General features: G+C 47.1%; 1 protein-coding gene across 2 annotated transcripts in view; it reads right to left on the bottom strand.

The window, feature by feature from the left end:
- LOC140393708 (fibroblast growth factor 4A-like) overlaps positions 1-16915 on the bottom strand; it is a 52326-nt gene extending 35411 nt beyond the window's left edge. The window contains exon 1 of one of the 2 annotated variants that reach the window (XM_072480014.1): positions 16612-16915. In XM_072480014.1, coding sequence (XP_072336115.1) covers positions 16612-16915 — 304 coding nt within the window. Of the gene's footprint in view, positions 1-16607 lie in introns of both variants that reach the window. The other variant, XM_072480016.1, reaches the window with a different exon arrangement.
- Between the last annotated feature and the right edge of the window lie 369 nt (positions 16916-17284).

The raw sequence follows: 17284 nt of genomic DNA, 5'->3' as shown, positions 1-17284 counted from the left end.
CAAATGCTTCCTTTTTCTTTTTGACGAGGCCTACAATATCACTCGTCATCCAAGGTTCCCGAAAATTGCCATATTTATCCTTCTTCCTCACAGGAACATGCCGGTCCTGTATTCCTTTCAACTGCCACTTGAAAGCCTCCCACATGTCAGATGTTGATTTGCCCTCAAACATCCGCCCCCAATCTATGTTCTTCAGTTCCCGCCTAATATTGTTATAATTAGCCTTCCCCCAATTTAGCACATTCATCCTCGGACCACTCTTATCCTTGTCCACCAGTACTGTAAAACTTACTGAATTGTGGTCACTGTTACCGAAATGCTCCCCTACTGAAACATCTACCACCTGGCTGTGCTCATTCCCCAATACCAGGTCCAGTACCGCCCCTTCCCTAGTTGGACTGTATACATATTGTTTTAAGAAGCCCTTCTGGATGCTCCTTACAAACTCCGCCCCGTCCAAGCCCCTGGCACTAAGTGAGTCCCAGTCAATATTGGGGAAGTTGAAGTCTCCCATCACCACAACCCTGTTGTTTTTACTCTTTTCCAAAATCTGTCTACCTACCTGCTCCTCTATCTCCCGCTGGCTGTTGGGAGGCCTGTAGTAGACCCCCAACATTGTGACTGCACCCTTCTTATTCCTGATCTCGACCTATATAGCCTCACTGCCCTCTGAGGTGTCCTCTCGCAGTACAGCTGTGATATTCTCCCGAACAAGTAGCGCAACTCCGCCTCCCCTTTTACATCCCCCTCTATCCCGCCTGAAACATCTAAATCCTGGAACGTTTAGCTGCCAATCCTGCCCTTCCCTCAATCAGGTCTCTGTAATGGCAACAACATCATAGTTCCAAGTACTAATCCAAGCTCTAAGTTCATCTGCCTTACCCGTAATGCTCCTTGCATTAAAACATATGCACTTCAGGCCACCAGACCCGCTGTATTCAGCAACTTCTCCATGTCTGCTCTGCCTCAGAGCCACACTGTCCCTATTCCCTAGTTCTCCCTCAGTGCTCTCACCTTCTGACCTATTGCTCCCGTGCCCACCCCCCTGCCATACTAGTTTAAACCCTCCCGTGTGACACTAGCAAACCTCGCGGCCAGGATATTTATGCCTCTCCGGTTTAGATGCAACCCGTCCTTCTTATACAGGTCACACCTGCCCCGGAAGGGCTCCCAGTGGCCCAGATAATGGAAACCCTCCCTCCTACACCAGCTGTTTAGCCAAGTGTTTAGCTGCTCTATCTTCCTATTTCTCGCCTCACTGGCACGTGGCACAGGGAGTAATCCTGAGATTACAACCCTCGAGGTCCTGTCTTTTAACTTTCTGCCTAGCTCCCTGAACTCCTGCTGCAGGACCTCATGCCCCTTCCTGCCTATGTCGTTCGTACCAATATGTACAATGACCTCTGCCTGTTTGCCCTCCCCCTTCAGGATGCCCTCTACCCGTTCGGAGACATCCTGGACCCTGGCACCAGGGAGGCAACATACCATCCTGGAGTCTCTTTCACGTCCACAGAAGCGCCTATCTGTGCCCCTGACTATAGAGTCCCCCATTACTATTACTCTTCTGCGCTTTGACCCTCCCTTCTGAACATCAGAGCCAGCCGTGGTGCCACTGCTCTGGCTGCTGCTGTTTTCCCCTGATAGGCTATTCCCCCCCCCCGACAGTATCCAAAGGGGTATATCTGTTCGAGAGGGGGACAACCACAGGGGATTCCTGCACTGACTGCCTGCCCTTTCTGGTGGTCACCCATTTCTCTGCCTGCACCTTGGGTGTGACCACATTTACATAACTGCGATCTATGACGCTTTCCGCCACCTGCATGCTCCTAAGTGCATCCAATTGCTGCTCCAACCGAACCATGCGGTCTGTGAGGAGCTCCAGTTGGGTGCACTTTCTGCAGATGAAGCCATCCGGGACGCTGGAAGCCTCCCGGACCTGCCACATCTCACAGTCAGAGCACAGCACCCCTCTAACTGACATTGCGTCAATTAATTAAAATTAATTTTTTTTTAAATTTCAAAGTTACTGTTAACTATCTGTTTCCTAGCACTAGATTTCTAATAGAAATGCGAAAGCTAAATATAGTACTCTCCGATCTCTGGCTTAGATATCCCTCTAAATTATAAATTATAATTAAGTTATTATGTTTAATTAGTTACCAATGCTCAAATTTTTTTAAATTTAGGGTAGAATCCCAACCAGCCACTCTGGCCACAGCTTTTCTGTGATGTCACTTCAGTTTCCCCCCGACACACACAACTTGAAAAAGGTATAAAAGTAAAAATGAGTAAAAATCACTTACTTACCTTCTTACCTTCTGAGTGTCTTAGATGTTCTCAGGTTCTCTCCCTGACAGAGACTGTTCCTCCACCTCCGAACCTTGACCTGCACAATGCTAATAATATAATAATAATATAATATGGCACTTACCTCACACCAATAGGTCTTATTATTAGGTTAGAGGAGGAGGGCGGGTGGGAGAAACTACACGTGTAGTGTCTCTGGTTTCCTCTCCACCAGAGTTTTTGGTTGGGGGGGGGGGGGGGGGCCTTCCCAGAAGTCCGCGGGTCGAACTTCCGGTTCCCGCCTTATATTAAAAAAAAAGAAGAACAGACACGGGACCAGGTAAGGGTTTTTAAAGTCACTACTCACCTCCCAGAAGGCCCCTGCGCACCGCTGCCGCCGAAATCCAAAGGGCTGCTCCTGCAAAGGTAAGGGTTTTTAAAGTCACTACTCACCTCACAGAAGGCCCCTGCGCACCGCTGCCGCCGAAATCCAAAGGGCTGCTCCTCCCAGAAGGCCCCTGCGCAGCGCTGCCGCCGAAATCCAAAGGGGGTGATCACCTCTGCTGATCGGACCGCGATTGCCAGTGGCTCAATCGACAGAGCGAACAGCAGTGGGGACCACCAGCATCCCCGGTCTCCTGCCCCCTGTGCAGTCGGAAATAGCCTGAGCTGGTGGCGTTGTCCGTATGTTCGCCATGGGAGCGCTGTACAGTGGTTCACCCACGAGGTGAACATTGGCTCAAACCCAAACCGTTCCAGTACCTCAATGAGGCTCTTCCACTTCACCCGGTCAAAGGTGTCCTCTGCCTCTACGGAGATGGTGTCTCCTCCCCGGGTGGGGACATGGCCACATTCAGCAGGCGTCTGCTGTTCGTCGTCAGCGGTCTGTCCTCGACAAACCCGGTCTGATCTTCCGCGAGCTCTTCTGGCAAGAAACTCTCCAGAACTTCCACCAGGACCTTGGCGGCAGTGTTTAGGAGTGAGATGGGTCTGGATGACCCACATTCCGCCGGCTCATTGTCTTTCTTTGGGATCAGTGAGATTGAGGCCTGTGTCAGCGTGGGCAGCACGGCTCCCACCCCCCTCAACAGCGAATCGTTGAATATTTCCCGCAGGCGCGGGGCCAGTGCTACTGCCAACATTTTGTCCACCGGGAACCCACCAGGTCCCGGTGTCTACCCGGATTGCAGGGAGTTGATGCATTCCACGACCTCTTCCAGGCCCAACTGTGCTTCCAAATTCCTGTCCCTTTTCCTCACTCACAGCTGGGAAGCCCAGCCCATCCAGGAACTGCTTCACCTTCAAGGTCGTGAAGTAGGACGGTTTTGCGTCCTACTTGCTCCGTTGATCTCCTCTGGGCCTGTGGCCACCCGTCCCTGATCTGCGGTGTTTCTCGTGAGGCTGCCCGTTTCCTCAGCTGGTGATGGCCTTGTCCCCGGGTTCATTAACAGGTCCCCGTGTCTGGAGGAGCTAGCTCACTGCTTTCCCAGTGGAGAGGTCAAATTCCAGTGGCAATTTTTCCTCCCCGCTGGCATCTCCACGGGGCTGCAGAGTGCCAATGGAGCACCCCTTCGAAGAAATTATGAAATTTGAAGCTCTGAAATTGGCACTTTTTGTACCAGTGCCGAATTCATGTTTGTAGTGAACAAATAACATGGTGTTCACCTGAGATCCACCAAGTATGTGACGTTTCACAACTATACCTATACAGGTATTCCAAATTCAAACAATTTGTGAATCCCAGACACGGTCGAATAACCGACGCTCAATCTGTATCGGCGATCCACTTCCAGAGTGGAGTCGATCAGCCTCTGCTTGGCCTGCTCCTCCCCCCAGTCTCTATAATCCCGGTGAGCTATTATTTCCCTCCGATCACTGCCTTCAGTGCCTCCCACAAGGTGGAGGGAAAGGCACCCCCAACCTTTGGTACCCGTCAGGTACCCGTCGATGGCCAGCGTCATCCTTTCGCACAACGCCTTTTCAACAACATGGGGGGTTGTTGGGCCCGGCCTGTCTCCAACCCCACACTCGTAGCGGGGTGCGTGGTCCGAGATACCTATTGTGGAGTATTCTGCCCCTACTACCCCTGGAAGCACCGACATTCCTACCGCAAAGATGTCTATCCGGGAATAGGCTTTATGGTCGTGGGAGAAGGGGAACTCCTTCTCTCCCGGGTGACTGAACCTTCACTGGTCCACCACCCCCCAAATCTATTCCACGAAGGTGGTCAGTTCCTTTTGCCATTCCTGATCAAGCCCCCGATTTGAGTAAACCTATTTGCCTTCGGGTCCAATACACAATTAAAGTCTCCACCCGTAATAAGTTGGTGGAGTCAAGGTCAGGGATCTCTGTCATGGTTTTTCTTCGATAAGTTCGGCGGCGGCCCAGTTTGGGGCATACACATTCACTAATACCACCGGAACTCCTTCCAGGACCCCACTGACCGTAATGTACTATCCCCGGATCAGCCACCGTGCTGGTTGCCATGAAGGCTACCCCTGAACAGTATTGCCACTCTCATGTCGAAGTACGCCTGGTATGCCTGTTGCACCCAGCTCTCATCTGGTCTATTAAGCTCTAAGGAGTATCTCCTGGAGAAAGATTACGTTGACCCTCAGGCTTTTTAGATGGGCAAAGATTCAGGATGTCTTGACTGGACCGTTGAGTCCCCTCACATTCCAGGTGACCACCCTGATAGGACTGGTGGACAGAACACCCCTATGGGCTCAGCCATATTTGTCCCTGCATGCCTGGGTTCGCCTTTGTTCCTGGGTCTGCTCCCCCACATGTGCTAGACGCTCTCTCCCAGTTCACCCACCGCAGCACCCCCGCTCCCCACGTTACTCCCATTCACCAGCATGTTTGCTAGTGTGTGCCCCCCCCCACTCCAAGAAAAAGAGACCCTTTAATCTGGATCCGTCTGATTACCCCGCCTTGGCCCTTTGCCCGCCCATACCCCTGTCTGGAGCGTGTGATGGGGGCGGTGCTGGCGCCCAAGGAAGAGTCTCCTCCTTATGCCGCTAGCCTGACCCCCTTGCGTGCAGGGCCCTGCCACATGGCTCTACTCCCCAGTGCTCCACCAACTCCGTGCACTAGTTTTCAGTGACCATACCTACGGTGTTTTCCCACTCAACAATCGCAGAGCGAAACGTGGCTGGGTTTCTCAGCCTTCAGTTCTGTAGAAAAAAAAAGACCCTCCGTCTGACATAGCAGCAAAACGTCAAATGGAGAAAAGGCAAAATCAAACCGTCAGAAAAGGAAAGTGAAGGGAACAGATAAAGATTTCGAGCACGAGCAAATATCGCCACGGGAAACAAATAATCCAGAGAATTTGCGATGTGCGCGCAATAGGGAAAGAGAGAGTGTGAGAAAGAAAGATTTTTATCTTCGCTGCCTGGGTGGCAATCCCACCCGGCAGGTCTTTTCATAAACATGCCAGATTTTCATTCCTTTGATTCCAATAAAGGTCGGATGGGTTCTACAACGGCCAACTCATCTAGTCACTAAATTACCACCCACGTTCTCGATTCAAAACCTACCCTGAGGAGAAGAGCTGCATTATATCAGCAGTAATTTCTCTAGCTTGAATCTTTCTTACGCTTTCAGATTTTAACGCTAAGCGATTTCTGGGATTACTGTCATACGAGGAGAGACTAAGTCGGTCATGATTATATTCACTGGAGTTTAAAAGGAGCGAGAGGGGATCTCAGAAACCTATAAAATTCTAGCAGGATTAGACAGGGTAGATTCAGGAAGAATGTTCCCAATGGCGGGCATGTTGTCCAGGAGTCATTGTTTGAGGATAAGGGGTAAACTTTTAGGACTGATTCACCCAGAGAGTGGTGAATATGTGGAATTCGCTACCACAGGAAGCAGTTGAGGCCAAAATGTTGTGTGATTTCAAGAAGGAATTAGATATAGCTCTTGCGGCTAAAGGGATATGGGGGGGGGCATTAGGGTATTGAACTTGATGATCAGCCATGATCATAACGAACGGCGGAACAGACTCGAAGTGTAAATGGCCTACTCCTGTTTTCGTTTTTTAAATTTAAAGTACACAATTCTTCTTTTTTCCAATTAAGGGGCAATTTAGCATGGGCACTCCATCTACCCTGCACATCTTTGGGTTGTGGGGGTGAGACCCACACAAGCAGGGGGAGAATGCACAAACTCCACACGGACAGTGAACTGGGGCGGGATCGAACCCAGGTCCTTAGCACCCGCTTTTATTCCCTATGTACGTTGCCAGGCAAAATAAAAACACTAATGTAGGCATGTGCTTTTGGGTGGATGAATCTTTACATTCTACTTTTATTTGTGCAAACCTTTTGCCAGTATAGAGTCTCCAATACGAAGATGTGTCACCCAACACATTGGGAGTAATTCTAATTCTGGACAATATCGATTCTGGTACAAAGTCAAAGGTACCTCCATTGGAAATGAGTACAAGGTCAAGCAATTGGCACGAGGTCACACAATACAGACATTCTCTGGTTATTCCATTGTTATGGGCCAGGGTTTAGAGAATCCCAAAGTGTATCATGGAGTTCACCTAACCCACAACTTTTACTAGATTGTGGTATGGGGAGCACACGGCCCACTCTACAGGTGTGGTACAGCAGACATGGACCAGTGGTTTTTAAAAACAAAACAATGTTTATTCTGTGAACTCAAGTTAATCTTTTTTTTTTATAAAAACAGTAAATCTCTTAGCAGCCATTAATTCAAATACACCCCCAAAGAATACAACACTAAATAATCTGTATGCTGTTCTTTTAACATCCAAAAAACTTAACAAACCTTCAAACTGGAGCACATTAGTGTTTACATTCAAGACTGAAAACATTTATAATTCTTCTGAATTCACCAAATGATCCATAGATAGTCTTTTGATGGCAGAGATCAACAGCAGTGCAGCTCACTTTTAACTTCAGATTCAGCTCACTGAAAAACACAGACACACCCAAGCTTTCTCAAACTGAAACTAAAAAAAGCAGAAGTAGAGTTCAGCTCCACCCACACTCTGACATCACTCCAGTAACATGAGCAGCTCCATTTCTCAAAAAGGTACATTTCTTAAAACACCCATTTCTTAAAAGGGTACTCTCACATGACCCCAGACATTGTCCTCTTGCTTCAGAATGCGGAGGCCCGCTACACAACCCATGGCAGTGACCGTTACTACCCAATAATCAACTCTGGATTAGCCTTCCCTAGATATTCAATGATTACATTATAATTGCTAATGCTACCTCCCTGTAATCTGAATTGAACTTTTTGGGTGTTCAGTGGCCATCGTAAAACCCATTGCAGCCACCATTGGGCATTACATAATGGGTCATAAGATTGTGTAAACTCATGTAATCCTTGGTGCAGTCTGAATGCCTTGATGAGATGTCTGCCTGGCTACTGTTCTCTTGATGTGTTCAAATCAAAGAATTGAAAGCACTGGCCTATGAATGGCTTTGCTCAGCATATATTTGAATTATGACAGTGTAAGGGTCCTTCCTGCTAGTTCATTCCCTTATTACCCCTTCCTTTTATTTTTGATCCATGGATGTTTAATGGGCCTGTGACTTTAAGGCAAAGCAGCCTGTAACTTTAATTCAAACAGCAACAGCATGGCTGTTCTAGACTGGTGATTGGCTGGCCTCAAGTGATGACTCAGTTTGATTGATGTGGCTGCTGGCCAACGAATTGGCCCAAAAGGCTGTGCTCTGTCTGGTGACAGGTGGTGACTGGATCTGATCCCACGGAAATGGTTCAGAGACCCAAGGAGCTTAGTGTTTCATTTTGGCAACTTAAGAGGGAAAACCCATGCCCTTACCAGAAAGGCTGTGTTTCCAACCTGGCAGAAAGCCTGGACGAATTGGTTTACAGAAGAACCATTAAAGGATCCGCAGGAAAGGTTCAGAGTCATAGAACGTAGAACATTACAGCGCAGTACAGGCCCTTTGGCCCTCGATGTTGCGCCGACCTGTGAAACCACTCTAAAGCCCATCTACACTATTCCCTTATCATCCATATGTCTATCCAATGACCATTTGAATGCCCTTAGTGTTGGCGAGGCCACTACTGTTGCAGGCAGGGCATTCCACGCACTTACTACTCTGAGTAAAGAACCTACCTCAGACATCTATCCTTTATCTATCTCCCCTCAATTTAAAGCTATGTCCCCTCGTGCGAGACATCACCATCTGAGGAAAAAGGCTCTCACTGTCCACCCTATCTAATCCTCGGATAATCTTGTATGCCTCAATTAACCTTCTTCTCTCTAACGAAAACAGCTTCAAGTCCCTCAGCCTTTCCTCGTAAGATCTTCCCTCCATACCAGGCAACATTCTGGTAAATCTCCTCTGCACCCTTTCCAATGCTTCCACATCCTTCCTATAATGCGGCGACCAGAATTGCACGCAATACTCCAAATGCGGCCGCACCAGAGTTTTGTACAGCTGCAACATGACCTCATGGCTCTGAAACTCAATCCCTTTGCCAATAAAAGCTAACACACCATACGCCTTCTTAACAACCCTCTCAACCTGGGTGGCAACTTTCAGGGATCTATGTACATGGACATCAAGATCTCTCTGCTCATCCACACTGCCAAGAATCTTACCATTAGCCCAGTACTCCGTCTTCCTGTTATTCCTTCCAAAATGAATCACCTCATACTTTTCTGCATTAAACTCCATTTGCCACTCTCAGCCCAGCACTACAGCTTATCTATGTCCCTCTGTAACGTGTTACATCCTTCCGCACTGTCCACAATTCCACCGACTTTAGTGTCATCTGCAAATTTACTCACCCATCCTTCTACGCCCTCCTCCAGGTCATTTATAAAAATTACAAACAGCAGTGGCCGCAAAACAGATCCTAGTGGTACACCACTAGTAACTGGACTCCAGTCTGAACATTTCCCATCAACCACCACCCTTTGTCTTCTTCCAGCTAGCCAATTCTTGATCCAAACTGCTAAATCACCCTGAATCCCATGCCTCCGTATTTTCTGCAGTAGCCTACCGTGGGAAACCTTATCCAATGCTTTACTGAAATCCATATACACCACATCAACTGCTTTACCCTCATCCACCTGTTTGGTCACCTTCTCAAAGAACTCAATAAGGTTTGTGAGGCACGACCTACCCTTCACAAAACCATGTTGACTATCTCTAATCAAATTATTCCTTTCCAGATGATGATACATCCTATCTCTTATAAACCTTTCCAAGATTTTGCCCACAACAGAAGTAAGGCTCACTGGTCTATAGTTACCGGGGTTGTCTCTTCTTCCCTTCTTGAACAAGGGGACAACATTTGCTATCCTCCAGTCTTCTAGCACTATGCCTGTAGACAAAGATGACTTAAAGATCAAAGCTAAAGGCTCAGCAATCTCCTCCCTAGCTTCCCAGAGAATCCTAGGATAAATCCCATCCGGCCTAGGGGACTTATCTATTTTCACACTTTCCAGAATTGCTAACACCTCCTCCTTATGAACCTCAAGCCCTTCTAGTCTAGTAGCCTGAATCTCAGTATTCTCCTCGACAACATTATCTTTTTCCTGTGTGAATACTGACAAAAAATATTCATTTAGCACCTCTCCTATCTCATTCGGACTCCACGCACAACTTCCCGCTACGGTCCTTGACTGGCCCTACCCTTACCCGAGTCATTCTTTTATTCCTGACATATCTATAGAAAGCTTTAGGGTTATCCTTGATCCTACCTGCCAAAGACTTCTCATGCCCCTCCTGGCTCTTCTTAGCTCTCTCTTTAGGTCCTTCCTAGCTAACTTGTATCGCTCGAGCGCCCTAACTGAACCTTCATGTCTCATCTTTACACAAGCCTCCTTCTTCCTCTCGACAAGTGTTTTGACTGCTTTAGTAAACCACGGTTCCCTTGCTCGACCACTTCCTCCCTTCCTGACAGGTACATACTTGTCAAGGACACACAGTAGCTGTTCCTTGAACAAGCTCCACATTTCCATTGTGCCCATCCCCTGCAGTTTTCCTCTCCATCCGATGCATCCTAAGTCTTGCCTCATAGCATCATAATTGCCTTTCCCCCAGATATAACTCTTGCCCTGCGGTATATACCTGTCCCTTTCCATCACCAAAGTAAACGTAATCGAATTGTGGTCACTATCACCAAAGTGCTCACCTACCTCCAAATCTAACACCTGTCCTGGTTCATTACTCAGTACCAAATCCAAAATGGCCTCACCTCTTGTTGGCCTATCTACATACGGTGTCAGGAAACCCTCCTGCACACATTGGACAAAAACGGACCCATCTAAAGTACTCCAACTATAGCGTTTCCAGTCAATATTTGGAAAGTTAAAGTCCCCCATAACAACTACCCTGTTGCTTTCGCTCCTCTCCAGAAGCATCTTTGCAATCCTTTCCTCTACATCTCTGGAACTTTTCAGAGGCCTATAGAAAACCCCTAACAGGGTGACCTCTCCTTTCCTGTTTCTAACCTCAGCCCATACTACCTCAGTAGACGAGTCCTCATCAAACGTCCTTTCTGCCACCGTAATACTGTCCTTGACTAACAATGCCACCCCTCCCCCTCTTTTACCACCTTCCCTGAGCTTACTGAAATATCTAAACCCCAGCACCTGCAACAACCATTCCTGTCCCTGCTCTATCCATGTCTCTGAAATGGCCACAACATCGAAGTCCCTGGTACCAACCCATGCCACAAGCTCACCCACCTTATTCTGGATGCTCCTGGCATTGAAGAAGACAAACTTTAAACCACCTTCCTGCCTGCCGGTACACTCCTGCAACTTTGAAACCTTACTCATGACCTCACTACTCTCAACCTCCTGTATACTGGAGCTACAATTCAGGTTCCCAAGCCCCTGCTGAACTAGTTTAAACCCTCACGAAGAGCATTAGCAAATTTCCCCCCCAGGATATTGGTACCCCTCTGGTCCAGGAGTAGACCATCCCATTTGTAGGAGGTCCCACCGACCCCAGAATGAGCCCAATTATCCAGAAATTTGAAACCCTCCCTCCTGCACCATCCCTGTAGCCACGTATTCAACTGCTCCCTCTCCCTATTCCTCGTCTCGCTAGCACGTGGCACGGGTAACAACCCAGGAGATAATAACTGTTTGTCCTAGATCTCAGTTTCCACCCTAGCTCCCTGAATTCCTGCCTTACATCCCTATCCCTACCCGTGTCGTTGGTACCTATATGCACCACGACTTGGGGCTGCTCCCCCTCCCCCTTAAGGATCCCGAAAACACGGGACCATCCAAGCTAATTCTCACCAAAAGGTTGGATGTGCAGCAAGGGGCTTCTCCAGGAGAAGCGGAGAGTAATATTGCTAAACTACAAGGAAGATTATTTGCAGGCTGTAAACCAGAGACTTTAATCCACAAGCACACTGAATAAAGCATGCTGCAAACAACCATTTGAAGCAAAGACTTATCTTTTGACCTTCACCCTTATTATTTTCACCCCCCACCCCCACCCCCACCCACCCCTCTCTGTTTTTGTCTGGTGTGTGTGGGTAGATGGTTGGACAGTTAAAGGGAGTAATAGGTTTGCTTGTTGTTATTCAGTTGCATTTACTGCATAATTATCCTTTTTATAAATCAGCAGTTGTTTTTCAACTTATAAACCTGGTGACTTGGGCGGAGAGATGGCAGGTGGAGTTTAATCCGGACAAATGTGAGGTAATGCATTTTGGAAGGTCTAATGCAGGTAGGGAATATACAGTGAATGGTAGAACCCTCAAGAGTATTGAAAGTCAAAGAGATCTATGAGTACAGGTCCACAGGTCATTGAAAGGGGCAACACAGGTGGAGAAGGTAGTCAAGAAGGCATACGGCATACTTGCCTTCATTGGCTGGGGCATTGAGTATAAGAATTGGCAAGTCATGTTGCAGCTGTATAGAACCTTAGTTAGGCCACACTTGGAATATAGTGTTCAATTCTGGTCGCCACACTACCAGAAGGATGTGGAGGCTTTAGAGAGGGTGCAGAAGAGATTTACCAGAATGTTGCCTGGTATGGAGGGCATTAGCTATGAGGAGCGGTTGAATAAACTCGGTTTGTTCTCACTGGAACGAAGGAGGTTGAGGGGAGACCTGATAGAGGTCTACAAAATTATGAGGGGCATAGACAGAGTGGATAGTCAGAGGCTTTTCCCCAGGGTAGAGGGGTCAATTACTAGCGGGCATAGGTTTAAGGTGAGAGGGGCAAGGTTTAGAGTAGATGTACGAGGCAAGTTTTTTTACGCAGAGGGTAGTGGGTGCCTGGAACTCGCTACCGGAAGAGGTGGTGGAAGCAGGGATGATAGTGACATTTAAGGGGCATCTTGACAAATACATGAATAGGATGGGAATAGAGGGATACAGACTCAGGAAGTGTAGAAGATTGTAGTTTAGTCGGGCAGCATGGTCGGCACGGGCTTGGAGGGCCGAAGGGCCTGTTCCTGTGCTGTACTTTTCTTTGTTCTTTGACTGTAAATATTCGGCAGCCACGCCCACATCCCTTGAACCAAAAGAAAACTGTTTCACGAGTGAGCTTTAATCGTGCGTTTGGCGAGCTATTTGACATCATACCCAGGCCTGCAATCACCAACTGGATGGCGATGAAGGCCGAGAAACCTGGGGTTGATTTCTTTGCTTTGGGGCGGCAAACGGGAGTCCGGAAGGTTTCCAGTCCCCAAACTTGCCCCATTGGGGAAACAATCACGGTTTAGGATATTGACCAGCGAATCTGCAGTCCAAGGGGTGTCGGTACATCCACAGTGCTCTTAGGGAGTTGCAGGATTTTGACCCTACAACAGTGAAGGAACAGTGATATAGTTTCAAGTCAGGATGATGTGCGACTCGGTTGGGAATGTGTAGGTGCTAGTTGGTGTTCCCATGCACCGGCCACCCTAGGTTGTTCCAGGTGGTGGAGGAAGTGAATGGGGTGAAAGTAGGCTGCTTGGACCTTGATATTGTGAAGCTTCTTGAGTGGTCTTGAGAGTATTCCACCACACTCCTGACTGGTGTCCTGTAGGTGGTCAACAAGCTTTGAAGAATAAAGAATGGAGTTCCTCACTGCTGAATTCATAACGCCACACCTGTAATTATTTACCTTTTGGATTTGATGTTGAGACCACTCAACAGGAAGCACGATATTCTTGGTACTTCCAACAGAAGAGCCCTGAAACATTGTTCATCATCATTAAATCCCTGGTCCCAGGGCCACCCACTGTTTACCACTCAACTAGGACAACATTTTACATAACATACACCGAGGCCTGTCAAGATGGTGGCTTCATTTGATTGGGCCGCCACCTGTAGTGAGGTATAAAAGAACTTAGGCACAGTAGTGCACTTAGCAAGGCTCATTTTTAAAGTCTATTTATAAAGTTTATTCTGGAGATGTGGACAACACCGCCAAAGCCAGGATTTGCTGCCAATCTCTCACTTTCTTGAGAAAGTGCTGTGCAATTTCGCCAAAATGCTTGGCACAACCAAATGGCTTGCTGGTGTATTTTAGAAAAATTATATTGCCCAGGTGTTGGTATGGGATTGAAGTTGTAGGCCAGTCCAAGCGAGGACGGGCGGCTCCCATCCCTAAAGGACATAAAATCATAAGACATAGAGGAGCAGAATTAGGCCACTAGGCCCACCGAGTCTGCTCCACCATTCAATCATGGCTGATATTTTTCTCATCCCCATAACCCCTGATCCCCTTATTAATCAAGAAATTATCTCTGTCTGAAAGATACTCAGTGATTTGGCCTCTACAGCTTTCTGTGGCAAAGCGTTCCACAGATTCACCACTCTCCAGCTGAAAAAATTCCTCCTCATCTCGGTTTTAAAGGATCGCCCCTTTATTTTGAGATTGTCTCCTCTGGTTCTAGTGAAAACATCCTCTCCACATCCATTCTATCCAGGCCTCGCAGCATCCTGGAAGTTTCAATACGATCCCCCGCATCCTTCTAAACTCCAACGAGTACAGGCCCAGAGTCCTCAATCGTTCCTCATACGACAAGCTCTTCATTCCAGGAATCATTCTCGTCAACCTCCTCTGGTCCCTTTCCAAGGCCAGCACATCCTTCCTTCGATACGGGGCACTAAACTGCTCATAATTCTCCAAATCGGTGGGCAGCAGGGTGGCACAGTGGTTAGCACTGTTGCTTCACAGCTCCAGGGTCCCAGGTTCGATTCGCAGCTTGGGTCACTGTCTGGGCGGAGTCTGCACCTTCTCCCCGTGTCTGCGTGGGTTTCCTCCGGGCGCTCCGGTTTCCTCCCACAAGTCCCAAAAGACGTGCTTGTTAGGCGATTTGGAAATTCTGAATGTTCCCTCAGTGTACCCGAGCAGGCGCCGGAATGTGGCGACTGGGGGCTTTTCACAGTAACTTCATTGCGGTGTTAATGTAAGCCTACTTGTGACAATAAAGATTACTTTACTTTAGTTGGGATTTTTCTGAGAATCCGGCAGCTTTTCATGGTCACTTTTATTGACACCACCTCTTATTTCCAGATTTTAAAATAAATCACTCTCAAATTGCTGCAGTTTCATAGAATTTGCAGTGCAAAAGGAGACTATTTGGCCCATTGAGTCTGCACCAGCACCCGAAAACAGCACACCACTTAAGCCCACCCCATCCTCATAACCCAGTAACCCTACCTAACCTTTTTAGACACCAAGGACAATTTACCATGACCAATCCACCTAGCCTGCACATCTTTGGACTGGAGGGTTAACAGACCAGACCTCAGTACTACATGTCCTGTAGCATGACCACAATGTTACACAACACATGTCCAGTAGCATGACCATAATGTTACAGAACACATGCAAAAGGGTTGATGCTACTTTAAAGCAACATCTGATTTTGTATTCCCAGGATGGAGCACAAAAATATTCACACAGAAATCATAAATAAACAAGTGCCCAGCATTCATGTTCAGTATTTAGCAGGCGAGATGTCAAAAAAGTTAAATTAAATCATCACCAGCTGCAATTTGTTTCAACCTTTTACGGTCTCCGTATTCTGTGCGACTGTCAACATTTCATACACACCAAAAAAAATACAAAGCGGGAGAGACCAGAATGAATTCCTGGTGTATTTTAAGAAAACCTAGCTTAAAAATTATTGAAATGCTACAGATACCAGATTCCAACATTACTTCAGAAGATCTCAATGCTTCAATAAAGGAACCTGTATTAACCCATTGTTGGTGAAACATGAAAATAAAATGCACAATTATTGTTAACAGAAGTCGAACTATTCTACCTCACTGTCTAGAGAAAAGAGAGGTATTCGGCAAACAGCACCCCCTCCCCATACAAACACAAGCAAATTGTAACCTGATTTACTGTCATGTTGTGGCACATGTAATCTAATTTTACCGAAGCATCTTGGGGCATGGAGGAGGAGTGGTGGTTAGGAGAAAGAGGTGGTCTAAATAGAAAAGGGCCTGCAATGCAGCACAAATATACTGACTGCTGTTCCTGATTTCTTTCATCAGCTGACGTGATCTTGTACTTCAGCCAAGGCACAATAAGCTTTATTGGAAACTCAGCCCCTCGCTGTCCAAAGTTCTTCAATTTCCATTCATTAACTGCCTTCCTTTGCAAGATGCACGAATGATTTAAAAAAAATCACGGGTGTGGAATTATTCGCCCCAAATGCAAGAATAACAGTTCTACCCGGAAACGAGAAGGGGAACGCCAAAGTGGCATACCCCGCTCTCTATTTTTACAGTATTCATAACATGCATTTAACCAGTTAAGGCCGGTGTATCAATTGGGTCGCATGCTCCACAGTTACAAGTTAACAAGCATTCTGTTTCCGCAGGTTACTCTCTTTATAATGTTCAACATTGACAAGTGTGTCCAGAGCTACTCACTCTTGTTCAGTTTCTAATATATGTTTGCACAGACCTCCAGCAGGTACTCGAATGCATTTAAACCATCCAAAATCTCAAAAGCAAAAGTTTGCATACACTGCCCAAGGATCTGAGGCATTCAGGTGGCATTATAGAGCAAGGAGGCAACTGTGTTGCAGTAATGCCCACTTAACAGGTTGTTAAACTCTTTAAGTAGCATTTTCCAAGAAATAACTCCTTGATGAAAGACTCAATCGAGATAGGACTCTTGCGTGGTTTGGGGGTAACTTTCTAACGCTTTCCAGGTAGGGGAAACAAAAGGAGATCATGTTTATTTTAATCCTGCAGACAGTACAATTTATCAACTCCCGTGCAATCACTTGCCTATCGATGCTGGTCAAACAAAGTTGCAAAGAATTCAGTTTGGTTAGCAGCAACTGGACGAGAATGCAAAAAATAGCAGCAGAACTACCTACTGTACTGGTTCTCAGTGTGTGCTCCATTAATGTGCCCATCAGCCGTGATTTGGAGGTGAAAGCCGATGCCAACATTGCAATAAAGCCTCCTCACTCTCTTGATTCCAGTGAAATAGTCCCTGTCCCAGCCGCGGTCTAAGCTCCTCCCGGAGATCGGATACAGGGACCTGGAGAGGAGAGTCTCCCATCTCCCTTCCAAGCTCCCCCTGGCTTTGGTTGCTATTGGAGCCGGGGAGGCAATCCCAGTCAGCAGGCCGAGGAGAACAACTGGCCACGTCCAGTCGATAGACGCCTGGTGGAACATTCTAATCAACTTAAACCAACACGTGGGTGAGCAATTGATGCACTAAAAATAACCGAGCTTCTAGATTTTCAGCCTCAAGTCTGTCAGCGCTCCCTTTATTTTTGGAGCCTGGTTAAAGTCCTGCTGACACACAAAATCCAAAGAGAATATTCAATAAAACACCTTTAACGCAGTCATTATATTGGTGCATAAACTTGGTGGCCAATAGGTTTAGCTTTTAATGCATCCAGTGATGTCATGCATGTTGGCTTTTGACATTTAGAAGCTGACTCTCGAGATTAAAATAAAAAATAGAATGCGCATTTCTGGAAAGTATAGTGGCTTTTTTTTAATTTGACGTCTATTTATTTTAGCCCCATGATGTAGAGG

This window comes from Scyliorhinus torazame, chromosome 17 (assembly GCF_047496885.1).
Source record: "Scyliorhinus torazame isolate Kashiwa2021f chromosome 17, sScyTor2.1, whole genome shotgun sequence".
NCBI lineage: Eukaryota > Metazoa > Chordata > Chondrichthyes > Carcharhiniformes > Scyliorhinidae > Scyliorhinus > Scyliorhinus torazame.
The sequence above is the reverse complement of the archived record's forward strand: the minus strand, read 5'-3'. Positions and strand labels throughout refer to the sequence as shown.